At 33.4% G+C, this 13750-nt stretch overlaps 2 protein-coding genes across 2 annotated transcripts; one reads left to right on the top strand and one right to left on the bottom strand.

The window, feature by feature from the left end:
* Positions 1 to 460: 460 nt before the first annotated feature.
* LOC137832494 (uncharacterized) lies at positions 461 to 1641 on the bottom strand. Its single transcript, XM_068640686.1, has one exon. It carries the CDS (start codon positions 1372 to 1374, stop codon positions 784 to 786), a length of 591 nt encoding a protein of 196 aa, XP_068496787.1. The 5' UTR covers positions 1375 to 1641; the 3' UTR covers positions 461 to 783.
* A 6314-nt stretch (positions 1642 to 7955) lies between these two features.
* LOC137832493 (peroxisome biogenesis protein 7) lies at positions 7956 to 10081 on the top strand. Its single transcript, XM_068640685.1, has 2 exons — positions 7956 to 9163; positions 9605 to 10081. The coding sequence occupies exon 1, from the start codon at positions 8199 to 8201 to the stop codon at positions 9153 to 9155; it is 957 nt and encodes a 318-aa protein (XP_068496786.1). The 5' UTR covers positions 7956 to 8198; the 3' UTR covers positions 9156 to 9163; positions 9605 to 10081.
* Positions 10082 to 13750: the final 3669 nt, after the last annotated feature.

Here is a 13750-nt window from a genome sequence, read left to right as displayed (position 1 = left end):
CCCTCTCGTTAGCGTTGGAGAATGACTGACACCGTCGAACACTAGAACATTGAACCACGGGAATAAACGTGAATAGATTACTCCGTTGTTAGCAATGGCATAAATTCTACCATACGTCTCAATCACCTTCCATTGTGATCCATTACAGAACGACGAATGCCCCGAAAACCAGACACAACAGGAGTGGGATCCTTTTCTCCTGTGTTTCAATCATACACTTGCTGTATTTACTTTTCCATGTGCAGTACTTCAATTCTAATTCCAACTCTTCATCGTCAACAATTAATCAAAAGCTAACACAAACTCTAAAAATTCCTTCTTATCACCCCTTCCTGAAAATTACAAAATTATAACACACCTCCATCATCAATCATGCACCCTACCAACTAAACACCAACACCCCCCTTCGAAATCATGATAAGCTGATAACGAAAGCTTAAAAAAATGGCAAGCAATAAAGTTGAGCTCTTTGATCCCTGACTTTTATTCAAAAGGGTCTCACTTAGTCTCATAATTACAACGTATTATCATCTCATTTTTATTTCATATCCTAATATCTTCAGCTATTAGATACAAACCGAACTCTTTCAACAGACAGACACGTATTCCTATAATTTGAACCCTATATGATTAAGAAAAATGAAATGAAACTATTTAGTTGAAATTTGAAAAATGGGTTTTGAAGTTTGGAAGATGGAAATATATATGTTGGTATGATATGATATAATATAGGGAGAGGCTTAAGATATTGAACAATTGAAGAAGAAGAAGCGTTTACAGTAGTTATATATCAGGTGGTGACTCGGAAATGCTCTCCAAGTGAGGCCTCCAAACGGCTACACGTCCTCGTCTTCTGTCTCTCTGCGTAGAAAGCTTCTCGGAGAGTATTTCAGTTAAGTAGCGATCGTTCGAGACGAGCAAGTTGGCCACGGAAATGGCGTCACTGTTGTTGTTGTTGTGATTGTGGCCGTGGTGGTGGTTGATTCTCTCGGCGTGGTGGTCCTTCCTTTTCTTCTTCCCGGAGGAGGGTCTCTGGCGGTGGTTCTTGTCGGAGGGGGGAGAGGGGAGGGGCATGAGGAAGTAAATCTTGCCGCGCTGGAGGTCAGCGTCGGGAGGAACCACGACGATCTTGGGAACGACGCCGTCTTGGGTGGAGGGAGAGGATGGCTTCTTGAGCACGTGTTTGGGATGCGCCTTCATGATCTCGCTGGCCTTCACGGTGCCGCTGATTTCCTCGACGCGGCCGTTGGAGTGCACTATACGGATTACGTCGAGTGCTCCGCATGGAAGAATGCAAGAGATGCAACACCGTATGCTGTTTCTCATTATTTCTTCTTCCGCTCTCTCTCTTTGTGTTGGTAACGCAACTATCATAGAAAGAAGAGAAGAAGTAGCGGAAAAAACTAGAGAGAGGGTAAGAGGGTGAAGAGAGAGAAGACTTGGTATTGAGATTGTGTGCTTTTATGTTTTAGTAATGCAGTGGGAATAAGTCACATAAAAAAGTTTTGTACCAGATGATGCCTTTATTTTCGTTATTATCTGAAATATTTTTTCACTTGACAAATGCTAAACATCACTTGAAGCACGGTTTAGTTGATGCTATTGAATTTGATCTGAGGGAAGTTTTGAATGGATGGAGGAGTATTTATTTATTTTGCATGATGGTGTGAATAATTGCAGAAGAGTATGTAGTTAGGGTTTTGATCCATTATTTAGGCCCCTCACATCACAGCACCACCCTTTTGTTTCGTGTTGTGAGATGAATAGTATTAGGTTTGGAATGGAAGGTTGGTATAGTGATATGAGTTGACACATGGCACAGTGAATGATGGGGACTGCTTAGCAAGCAAAAGCTTAGAACCTTTTAAAGGGGCCGTGAGTGGATGTGCGTGTATCAATCAAAGGTTGACACTTGTCGGCCAATAATGAATATTTACACTTAGTTTAGGTGAGGAGGGTAGTGGTGTGGGGTCAAGAAGAGAGAGATTATATATGTTTGGAGTGGGAATGGGAAGTGAAATGAGGTAAAATGGGTGAAGAGATCTTGAGGGGAGTTCGTGATCTTTCAATTTCCCATAGCAAGATCATGTGGGATGAGGTTTTCATAGGATGGAAAGTGAACTATGATGGACTTAACACACTTTATCTCTACTGGGTTTTAGGTTAGTGAGTGAAGTGCTTTGACTAAGCCAACCCACATGCACTTCCAAATCCCATTCTACCTACCACAATAATCTATACTATATTTATGATTATTATACATCTCATGCACCCACGGGGATGCCCCGAGCCACTGCTGCATCGCTGGAAGCTGAGTGGTTCTTTATCCTCCAACAAATATTGACCAACACCATTTGAAGTGACAAGTAAAAGAGACAGGGTTGAATCCGAACAAGTCATTATGCACCTAGGTTCCTCATATTCATTTTGTATTAGCTTCGGTGCCTTTTCTTATTAAGACCTATAATTTACACGCATGTGGTAATACCAACCTTATTAAATCAACTTTAAGTTTAGTTTCTTTCTATGAAATTTTATATTTTCACAATTTTTTTATTAAGAAAAACATGTGGTAACAAGAAAATAACTTGTAATAAGGTTATGGAAGAATCAAATCCACAATAGGTAAGTAGTTATAAGTTGGTTGTCACTTTTTTAATGGATCCCAACAACATATTTACACTCGTTTCTATTATATAACAATTTTATTTTTAACTGAAAATTATGTTAGGATTTCTTCATTAATACTATTTCATCTTTGTTAATAAGTAATTTCACCAACTTCATACATAGTCAATTTTCAATCAGATCAATCTTGATAGTCACTTGAATTTGTTAATTTTATTATTTTTTAGGTTGTCATCCCTCTTCTTATCATATTAGTCAACACTACCATCTCATTATAGCATTAACTTGAGTGCGACAAAACATTTTGTACACGTACATACTCTCACTCCACACTAAAATGGTGGTCGTTAGCATCACCATGAAGACATATCAAAATACATAGACTACGTACTAAGCAAATTTTCTAAGTTTATACAAGAACAAGAACCATGATTGATTTATAATTAAATAATTAATAGTTTAAAGATTGTTAATATGATTTTTATGAATTTTTGTAATGTAGAGATTATTAATTTGATGATATTAAGACATATAATGTGAGTTTAATTAAATTATTTAAGCCATAAGAATTTAATTAATAATTTAACAAAATGACAATGACCTACATATTAATTTAACATATGTTTATTTATTAAGTAAAATTTGTATGATAATCTCGTGAAACAAGTGATAAATTTTATTCAATAATAAAAATGTGCCAAAAAAGATCTCTTGACAATATTCTTCTTACATGTGATGAAAAGTGATTCAGTTGGAAATGAAATCAAAATTTAATATAGAATCTTTATTAACAACAAAAGCCAGCTAAGTTTGTGCACAACCTCAAATCTCATATAGTTCACTTACATGTTACAAATCAACCTAAATTCTTGTTTCTCATTTGGAGAAGTTGAAATATGTGGGACTTCAAAATCTCTCTTCAATTCAACTCAATGCATCCACCATTCACTCATATGTATTACTATTTTTTTTACCTTTAGGCTTCTTTATCTTCCTTTTAAGAGCAAAACACCCTGATACAATCAGAGCCTGGTGAAGGAAGAAATTTTAATTTATTTATTTTTCTCCTATACTATTGTTTATTTAAAAAAAAAAATTAACAAAAAATATTTTCCTACGATGATTAGTTGTTGTTTTTGGATATTTAGCGCCGATTATTATTGAAATAAAGACAGTTTTCATAAAAAATATATAATTTAATTCTATTCGGTGTAAGAATTCATCCTATAGGTACATTATGTGAAGTAATTAAAATAATATGTAAGAAAGGTTTATATGATTGAGGGTCCATTAAAATAAATTAAAAAATAATAAAAAGTGAGTAAACTAATTATGTAATAGCCAACTTTAGTCTTTATCTTTTTATCAACAAACCAGTGAGCCCCCAAAAAAGAAAAACAAAACGAAGTAATAATAGTGTGTGAAGAATTGAAAAGGAAAGGGAAAATTTTGCAGCCCCAGAATGGTTGGGCAGTGCACACAATAATTGATTGGGTAATCAGAGATGTTGTTCGAAAATTGTTGCAGAGTGAGTGGATAACTTGCATACAAATATATACATATATAGTCTTTCAATTGTGTGAAAGGACGTGTTTTAGTGTTTAGCAATTTGGAAAGCAAATGAGGGTGGAACATTATTAATGAGTCTAATTAGAAAGACTCCAAATCCAGCCAACTGAATCAATCAAAGTGTTTCAGAAATCAGGGGTTGTGCTTAGTGACTGCCCCACAAGCTGCTCCTCACATATTAACCACTTTTTATTTCGTGCTCTTCTACTCATCAACTTATATATAATTATAGTTATGTTCTTTGCTTCGGTTAAAGAATAGAACTCCCAAGAGAAAAATAGTAAGAAAACTGGACAAAAATGCAACAACTGAAACACGGTGATAATTGAAGTTGTTAGAAAAATTAAGAGATATCTATCTCATCGTATATCACCGAATCTAAACCTCTTCTTATAAGTTAATTTTGTAAATATTATAAATATGAGTATTGTCGATCTCAAATCTAGAACATTCAGTTGAAGTCAATTAAATCTCGATATGATCAATAAATCGTATCTTTCTAAACTTCATGAATTGGCTCCAAGGAATGAGAAAGCTCCACCTATACTTTGACGTTCAAGTCAGTAAGAGTGTAAAAATATAGTGTATATGATATGAGTTGAGAGTACTCATTCTATTGTGTTATGCGAGTTGTTTTCTTTTTTTTTTATGTAGGACAGTACTCTCCCTCTTTCCTTGTACATGATCTTGTTATTAGCTTAATTCACTAATAAATATTGTTTCTTATTTAAAGTTAATTATTCAGAATCCCTTAATTTATATGATACGATATTAATTAATGCTCTTAAATATGAATATCCATAATATCGAGTTCGACCCATAACATTTTAAAATTTACTTATTAATATAATATAAGAATCTATCACACCGAAAATTTGTTAATTTTGTCATACCATTCATTATCATATCACTATCAAATCACTCATAAATATATCATCTATTCAAAATTGAATTTAATTTAGCAAGAAGTAAAGAGGGTGAGGGATTGAGACCTGATTGTATCAAAACCAATTTGCACTTCCCAGTCAATTAAATTCTTCAATTAATACATGATATTGTCATATTGAGATATTGGAATGGTTGAGACCCCACGAGAGGAACAATGGGGTGGATTTAACACAAGGGTCGTGTCAGATTGGCCCTATGGTCTTAAATGTTGACCATTCTTATTATTGTGATATATATTATCATTCCTTGTTAGTACAAATTGGCGGATAATGAAAACAACATAGAAAGAAGAGAAAGGAAAAAAATTATACCTTTTGTTTTCCAAGTAGTTTGGTTTGATCCGATATTAATTAAGAGTGGTCCTTAAATTAGTTGGATGTACCCTCCCACCATTTTAAGCTTTCACATACCAACTCATTTTATTTTAACTTTAGCTATCATAAATTCTTCTTCCATTCTTCTTCTTTCTACAAACAAAACGTAGTATCTTACTTTATGAATAAGGCTTCACATTTTGAAAAAAAACTTGTAGAGTTTCACAAGTATATTAAGAAAATGCATTTTAATCATATGCCAGTTGGCTAAGAGCGTGAAAGAGTAGTTTAGTGGACTTTTACGTTGAATAACTTGTTTTATCTAAAAATCCATTTAAAACTTTATATATTATTTTATTTGCTTCTAATTTATCATTGTGACATTATTCTCCCAGTGAATCTTTAGCTTATATTATTGTCTTCACTTAATCATTTTTAACTAATGTGAATCACGTTGAAATGATTTTCCATTTTTTGACTCGTAGTGTCTCTTCAAACCACCTTATCATTATTAAGATGAAAAAGTTATCCAACTCTTTCCACCTAAGATATGAAAAAGAAAAAGCTACCCTACTTCGCTACTTCCACTTCATTTATTTTGTCCAACTCTTAAGGCAGAAAATTGGTACCACTTACCGGTATGCTTTTTCCTTCAAATATGCCATATAATTAACTATATCGATTTAAAAGGTATTGCTGATAAAAGAAAATCAATTTAAAATTAAAAAATATATATAACGAACTATTTTTTCAATGGGAACAAATGGAATTGAAGGAAGGTTTGGTCAACCTTGTTTTTGGCATCTCAAGTCGATAAAGGTGACAATCAAAGCAGGTTAAGCTATAGATAACTGTGTTAAAATATCTCAAACCATCATAACATGTATAAACAGTTACCCTTTATTTTCAGAATTTGCTTTAAAAATATATTAATCAAATATTAGTGGGTATTTAAATTAATTTATTTAAAAAAAACATTTAATTGAAAAAACAATCTGTGGTAGATTATTGTGGTGGATTAGTGCACTCAACCACATGTATGATGAGTACTCATGGGATGTTAATGTAATTATCCATGCATGACCAGCTAGGTAATATATGCTTAAATCGGTGATTATATTATAAAGTGGACTTTAAGTCCAATTCAACCTTATAAATAAGTTATGTGTTACATTACATTCATACATACTTTGTGGGGCGAAGGAATATCGATTGTTTATATTATCACGTTGTAGATTGCATGATCCAAAATAATGTGAGACACAAGGACATTCTTTTTTTGGTGAGTAACTTATCTTATTTTACATCTATTGTTTATTTCCCATGATTATTTATTTTAATATGTTCAGTAACTCGTGTTATTTCACTTAATGTAGGATAGATTCAAGAGTATTGTAATCATCTAGCAATATAGAATTGACTGTGGACAATTTCTTAAGGTACTTCGACGTGAGTGGAAATCCAAAGTGCATTGTAGTTAACTCATCATGTCATGATTGAGGGGCTGACAAAACTAGACATACACGTTTCGTATGTAGGAGGAGATCAATATACATTACTTAGATATTTTTCTTATATACTTAAATTTTGAGTTATTAAATTAAAAATTATATTATATATGAAGTTCAATTTATGAAAATAGTGTACTCAATTTATTATGGGAGTATTGTCATAATTAATTTATGAAAATATTATTATTATTAACGACAATAAAAATTGTATTAAAAATTAAATTATATTAAAAAATCAATTTTATACTACACAACTTACATAAAATAAATAAGAATTTCATAAAATAAATAATTCAAATTATACATTATAAAATAAAATAAAAATATGTATTTTAGATTGTAATTCTAAAATAAAAAAAAATAAATTAGAATACATAATTTAAAATGTATGTTTTGTATTTCAAAATCCACAACTAAAATATAGATTTTCGAAGGATAAAATTAACAATTATTTTTTATGGGAGTGCAACTCATAGAATGGGAGTGTAGATTATAATGGCCTTCTTCTGTCCATAACCCAAAACTTGAAAAATATTGAATAGTCCAAAAGAATTACCAATCTTCCTTTACAGACGGTTTCTTCCTGCAATTCCGTACCTTTTTTTCTCACTTCCATAAATTTTCGAATTTTCAAAAATGTCCCTCTATAATTAAGTAATATGGAAGTCATTTTTCAAATTTATAATTAACTTTCGGATTATGTAATAGTCTTTTTTCAGATGCATAATTACTTTTCGGATTACATAATCTGGAAGTCTTTTTTCAAATGTATTCCGAATTACATAATCTGAAAACTAGTTTATGAAGGTGACAAAAAATGATAAAAATATATTTTCATGTTATGTATAGAAGTGGGAGAAAAAGATATGGAGGTGCAGGAAGAAAAAGTCTCATTTACAAATACATGAGTTGGGCTTACATCTTCTTCTTGCTTTCTTTTTCTTCTATAAGTGTTTTTTTAAATAAAAAATGTAAGTTAAATTCATGAAAACGAAGGATTGTTTATATATCTATTTTATTGAAGAAAAATTAAAAAAAAATGTGGAAAAGGAGGAAGAAGAGGAGAGGTGCCTGAAGGGATGAACCTAATCAAAACTAATAGTGGCACTTGGATATTGAAATGCACTTCTTTACAAATCACAAACTAATCAATTCATCAAACAAGTGCAAAATCTCACAAATTTCCCAAATCACATTCTTTGTTGATTAGTTCATTCTCTCTTGAACCATGCCGGTTTTCAAAACCCCCTTCAATGGCTACTCCGTCAAGTTTAGCCCCTTCTACGAGAACCGTCTTGCCGTCGCAACCTCCCAGAACTTCGGTATCCTTGGAAACGGCCGCCTCCACGTCCTCGACCTCTCCCCGGACCCCTCCCTCCCCATCGCGGAGCTCGCCGCCTACGACACCGCCGATGGGGTCTACGACGTAGCCTGGTCGGAGTCACACGACTCCATCGTCATTGCTGCAGTGGCCGACGGCTCCGTGAAGCTCTACGACCTCGCTCTGCCCCCCACCTCCAACCCGATCCGCTCCTTCCAGGAACACACCCGTGAAGTCCACTCCGCCGACTACAACCCCGTCCGCCGCGACTCCTTCCTCTCCTCCTCCTGGGACGACACCGTCAAGCTCTGGACCCTCGACCGCCCCACCAGCGTTCGTACCTTCAAGGAACACGCTTACTGCGTCTACTCCGCCGTCTGGAATCCCCGTCACGCCGACGTCTTCGCCTCCGCCTCCGGCGACTGCACCGTCCGCGTCTGGGACGTCCGCGAGCCCGGCTCCACCATGATCCTCCCCGCCCACGAACACGAGGTCCTGGCCTGCGACTGGAACAAGTACGATGAGTGTGTGATCGCCACCGCCTCCGTCGACAAGAGCCTGAAGGTCTGGGATGTCAGGAACTATAGGGTTCCGGTGAGTGTGCTCAATGGGCACGGGTATGCCGTGAGGAAGGTGAAGTTCTCGCCGCACGTGCGGAATATGATGGTGTCTTGCTCTTATGATATGACGGTGTGCGTTTGGGACTTCATGGTGGAGGATGCGCTTGTGAGTAGGTATGATCACCACACGGAATTTGCGGTTGGGGTGGACATGAGTGTGCTTGTGGAGGGGCTCATGGCTAGCACTGGTTGGGATGAACTTGTTTATGTGTGGCAGCATGGGACTGACCCCAGGGCACCTTAACACTATAGGTACTTTTCTTCTTCTATCAGGAGTTAGTTTTAAAGGCTTTGATTTTTCTTATATGTTATTCTTTAATTTCAAGTTCCATTTTTTGCCTTGCTTAGAACTTTAAATGCAACCTAAATGAAAACAAATTATTCGAGATTTGAAAGTGAACAAGAAGTAGGAGGATGAGGTTAGATATTGTTATAGAATCGGACTTGAGTCGCCCCCATGGTGTGTTTTGTCAAATTCTTGATACCTTTGTATTATGTGTTTTGTCAAATTCTTGATACCTTAGCATTGTGCGTGCAAGTCTAAGCTAAATTGTGTGGAAATTTCTTTACTGCTTTTACCATGGTCCATAATGTGCTAGCTGGAATTCTATATTTGTCTTTTTTTTTTGTTGGAATTTCTTTATTTGTCTATTATATCTTAGTGAAAGTCCTCCACCCCTTTGTTTTTGACAGAGTGAAAAATGAATAGTGTGTTCAATAGATCTTTTGCACATTCAAACGAGCTTCAAGTTACAGAGCATGCACGATTCACCAGAGTGAGGTGCTCTGAAAGGTTGAATAGTCTGGTACAGTGGTGAATTGCGGATGCCAATATGTGGATATGCAACTTTGCTACTATCTATCTTCTTTTTGAAATCTATAGTCATAATCTGTTTCTTATCATGTTTTAAAAAGAAAATGTAAACTCCATATGTCCATACCATGTCAAACCTCCTATTTGAAACATCAAACACCCAAGATATCTGAATCATGAGTGTTGTCATTAAAATGTTGGTGGATGATTGAAATATAAGGCGAATCTTTGAAGAAGAAAAAACATAAAGCTAAAAGATTTTTCATCTGACTTTATATAGGCTGACCAGCTGGCTTGCCAATAGTGTATGGAAACATGTAATACTTTCAACAATTGAAGATGACAATTTATCTGTCCCCATTGATCTAATAGTATTAACTTATTTTAGAAATCTCAGCATAGGGGAAAATTGTATTAAAATTATCAAACAGGTAATTGTTTATAAGGGATTTAGGATTCTTGATTTGGTGTTCCTATTAGAGTTGATGAGAAGATTTCAAATATATATCAAGTTAAAAAGTTATTTTGCAAAAAAGAGAATGTACTTACCAAGCAACTATGTTTTCTCTAGGGTGCATACTTGGATTAGCATATTTTCTCTCTAAAATAACTTATAATATAGAGAACTGTTGTAACGCACACTCTCTAATATATTCTTTTTGACATATACTCTATCATTGGTGAAGATTTATTGAAAATTACAAAATCAGGATTAAGACCCTAAAAGAGAAGTGACAGCTGTCAAAATTTGTAGTTTTTAATAAATTTTAATGGATAGTTGAGAGTGTGTTAAAAAAAATGTATTAACAAGTGTTTAATCATTTCTCTATGATCACAATCTTTAAAGACAGAAGAGTTACCTTGGAGGATATCAGTAATTTATCATTTTGGAATGTGTTACTGGTGTTATCCACTTGTTAATCAAATTTGATATAGTATGAAATGATATTGTTACCTTCAGCTTGAAATCTGACTTTTTTTCTCCTTTTTTCCTTGATAAAACGGGGTTTTCTTGTACCTGTATATGCGGTGTCATGGGAATGAGCAATATGCTCAATTTAGCCTCCCCTTAGCATTTGGGCCATGCCTAAGATTGTATAATTGAGTTGGACTAATGTAGAATAAATTATCTTAGTTAGTAGGTTTGAAGTCATGTATATGCTTTAAAAAATATATCATCAATCTTTTTTGCTTTGAAAGAAATACTTCAAGTATCAGCTCAATGATGAAACTCCGTATCTTTCATTTAAAATAAGAAAAAGAAAAGGGACCATACAGAAGCTTTTAATCATGAAATTTTGTCCAAATTTCATGTAATTAGTTATCAAAATTCAAAATACAAATATTCTGTTATATTACCCACAACAAGGGTAATATACTTACGTGAATTGTCAAACATGATCAGCATGCAATAGAGGATTGGTAAATGGCAACTCACTCGGGCTACTGGTACCCTTGAAAAAGAGAGATGGGTGCCAGACTAACCTTCCATAAACTTACGATTGGTTGGCTTTTGAATTCTCAGTTCTCAAATATTACATAAGAGATTGTGATTCTGCATAATTGGGAGTTAAAAGGTGAAAACAAGACATTTAATAAAGAAATAATTAAGTTTAGAAGATAAGGAATATTTTAATATTATGTAGTGTATACAACAAATAGTGCCCCTAGACAAAAGAAGTATTGGAGGGTGAAAACAATCGACCCTCAATATATTGGGAAATAAATAAATATAGCCCTCGACGTTCTACTTCTAATACGTACTGTTAGTTTATCTGCTTTTAGTTACTAAACTATCAGTGAAGAATTTGTGCTTAGAAGCCAAAATTGGCTAAACTAGCCACCCTTGGTTAACAAACAGTTCACAATTATGGCTAGAAGACCCTCCCATCAATTGCTTCTCCTGTTTGAACTTTGGTTCTCCTTCTGATACTGTGGCTTGCTTACACAACCCTGGATAATAAAGGCAATCTAAGTTGCAAATAAAAGAGACTATTTGAGAAAAATATTTTCCAATTTCATTTTAATTACAAAATCAAGAATCTTCCTTTCTCTAAAGAACATATTAATCCTGGCATCCTCTTAAGGTGGGGGTAACATTTTTCCGTGCCTTCACCTCTTGATTCTTTTATATAATCTTGCATTCATTTTTACAATGCCTAGTCTGTCTATAATTCTAACACTCAATGGTCTTCGGGAGGTGCGAATTTTGATGATTCTTGGAGTTAGACCTTGTATATTTTGATTTGCCATATTTTTATCCTCTGCTTGAATTCATCTAGATTTTGTGTGCAAAATTAAAGAGGTTGACAATTCACATGACTCTGTAGGATTTCTTCACTAAGAACTAGTATTAGTTATTGCTTTCTACTCACAATTATTAACTTAGTTATGGTTTTCTACTCACAACTGAACTCAGTTAGTGTTAGGATTCCAAGTGTGAATTTGTCACACACTGCATATATGCCTAAAGATCAATGTCTTTTAAGGTTTTGGATTGAAAGAAATGTCTTGACTTTCTTATAGGAAATGCTTATAATTCCTTAGTGCCAAATTACCCCGCCTTTTCCCCACTGTAAAATCCATACAGTTTTGGTTGTGACTTTATTGACTTAGATGTTGCAACGTTGATGCACCTTCCATCATTTGCACATCAAACAACTATCTCATGAGATAAACTGTGTTTGAGATTGACGACTTTTCATACATACTTTAAAGAGTTGCTATAAGACTTGTGGTAGTTTCTCTGAGAATGTTGGAAGCAAATGGACAATGTCAAAGGAAATGACTTCTTTTGTTAAGAAAAGTTCCTGATTGAGGCTGATACATTTTTTTATACAATAATCTTCTATTTGCATATTCCAAAAACTAAAGTTCACAAACTTCTCAATTTTCACACATCCTTCTTTTATAGTCATTGCTTCTATTTAAAACTGATTTTATTATTATAGTTAGCATAAATAACAACCAAAGCTTGTATACCAATAGTGAAGAAATTACACAATTTTTCTATAATCATATTTATACAAAATAAAATACATGCGAAATAATAACACAAAAATTGATGACAATGAGCCTATGGGTTAGCTTGATCTAATTGTTTCAACGTAGATAATTATTTTTTCAACTTGATGTGGTTCATTTTACATACTGTTTGGCTAGTTAAACAAGCTAAACTAGCTTTGCATATAAATATAAAACTAAATCAGAAAAAACAAATTAATGATTGAGCAATCGTATATGATTATTATATATGAATAATAATCTAAAAATTATGGAAATCAGCAACTCATAATAATAATAATAACATATGACTGTTAACATTAATGCAGAAAAGTGTTTTAAATTGGAAGATAAATAAATAAAAAAGTCTAGATATTTCCAATCGACAACACAAACGATTGAAATGTATGATTTTGATTACTGTATTATTTTTTTAGTCTTTTAATATCTTGAAGTTTTGGTGCTCAGTATTTTTTTTATAGTCTTAATTAAACACAGAAGATTGTGTTTTTAATTATTGAATATCAAAACGACTTTTTTTATAAGAATTTTTTTTAAAATATTTTTAAATTTTGAATAAAATATACCGTAAATGTATGTTCACAAGAGAAATGTTTTTATTTATTTATTGAAATAAAATTATGAATTAAAAAGTTTGCAAATAATTCACTGATATTGTTGAACCAATATAATTTAACCAGAGTTTGTAATGATCAAATAAGACTTTTGTCTGGTTGAGAAACACTAATTGATTTTAACACTAAATCTTATTTGAACACATAGCTAAATGGACATGAAAGATTTTAACATTAAAAACATGAAAAAAAAACAAATTACGTCTTGTGAATAAATGTAATAAAAAGACTTACTAAAAGATTTTCAACTAGAGATTTGTCACACCAATTTGTTGCACTGGTGAAAAAGAAAACATAACCTGAGATATAGGGTTGAGAAAAATATGAAGGCTCTAATTGTTTGTTTTTATATATGGAGAGAGCTAATTTGAACTTAGGATCGTTTTG

Source organism: Phaseolus vulgaris, chromosome 6 (assembly GCF_000499845.2).
Source record: "Phaseolus vulgaris cultivar G19833 chromosome 6, P. vulgaris v2.0, whole genome shotgun sequence".
NCBI classification, from domain to species: domain Eukaryota; kingdom Viridiplantae; phylum Streptophyta; class Magnoliopsida; order Fabales; family Fabaceae; genus Phaseolus; species Phaseolus vulgaris.
Note: the sequence above shows the minus strand (reverse complement) of the source record. Positions and strands in the feature narration are given on the sequence as shown.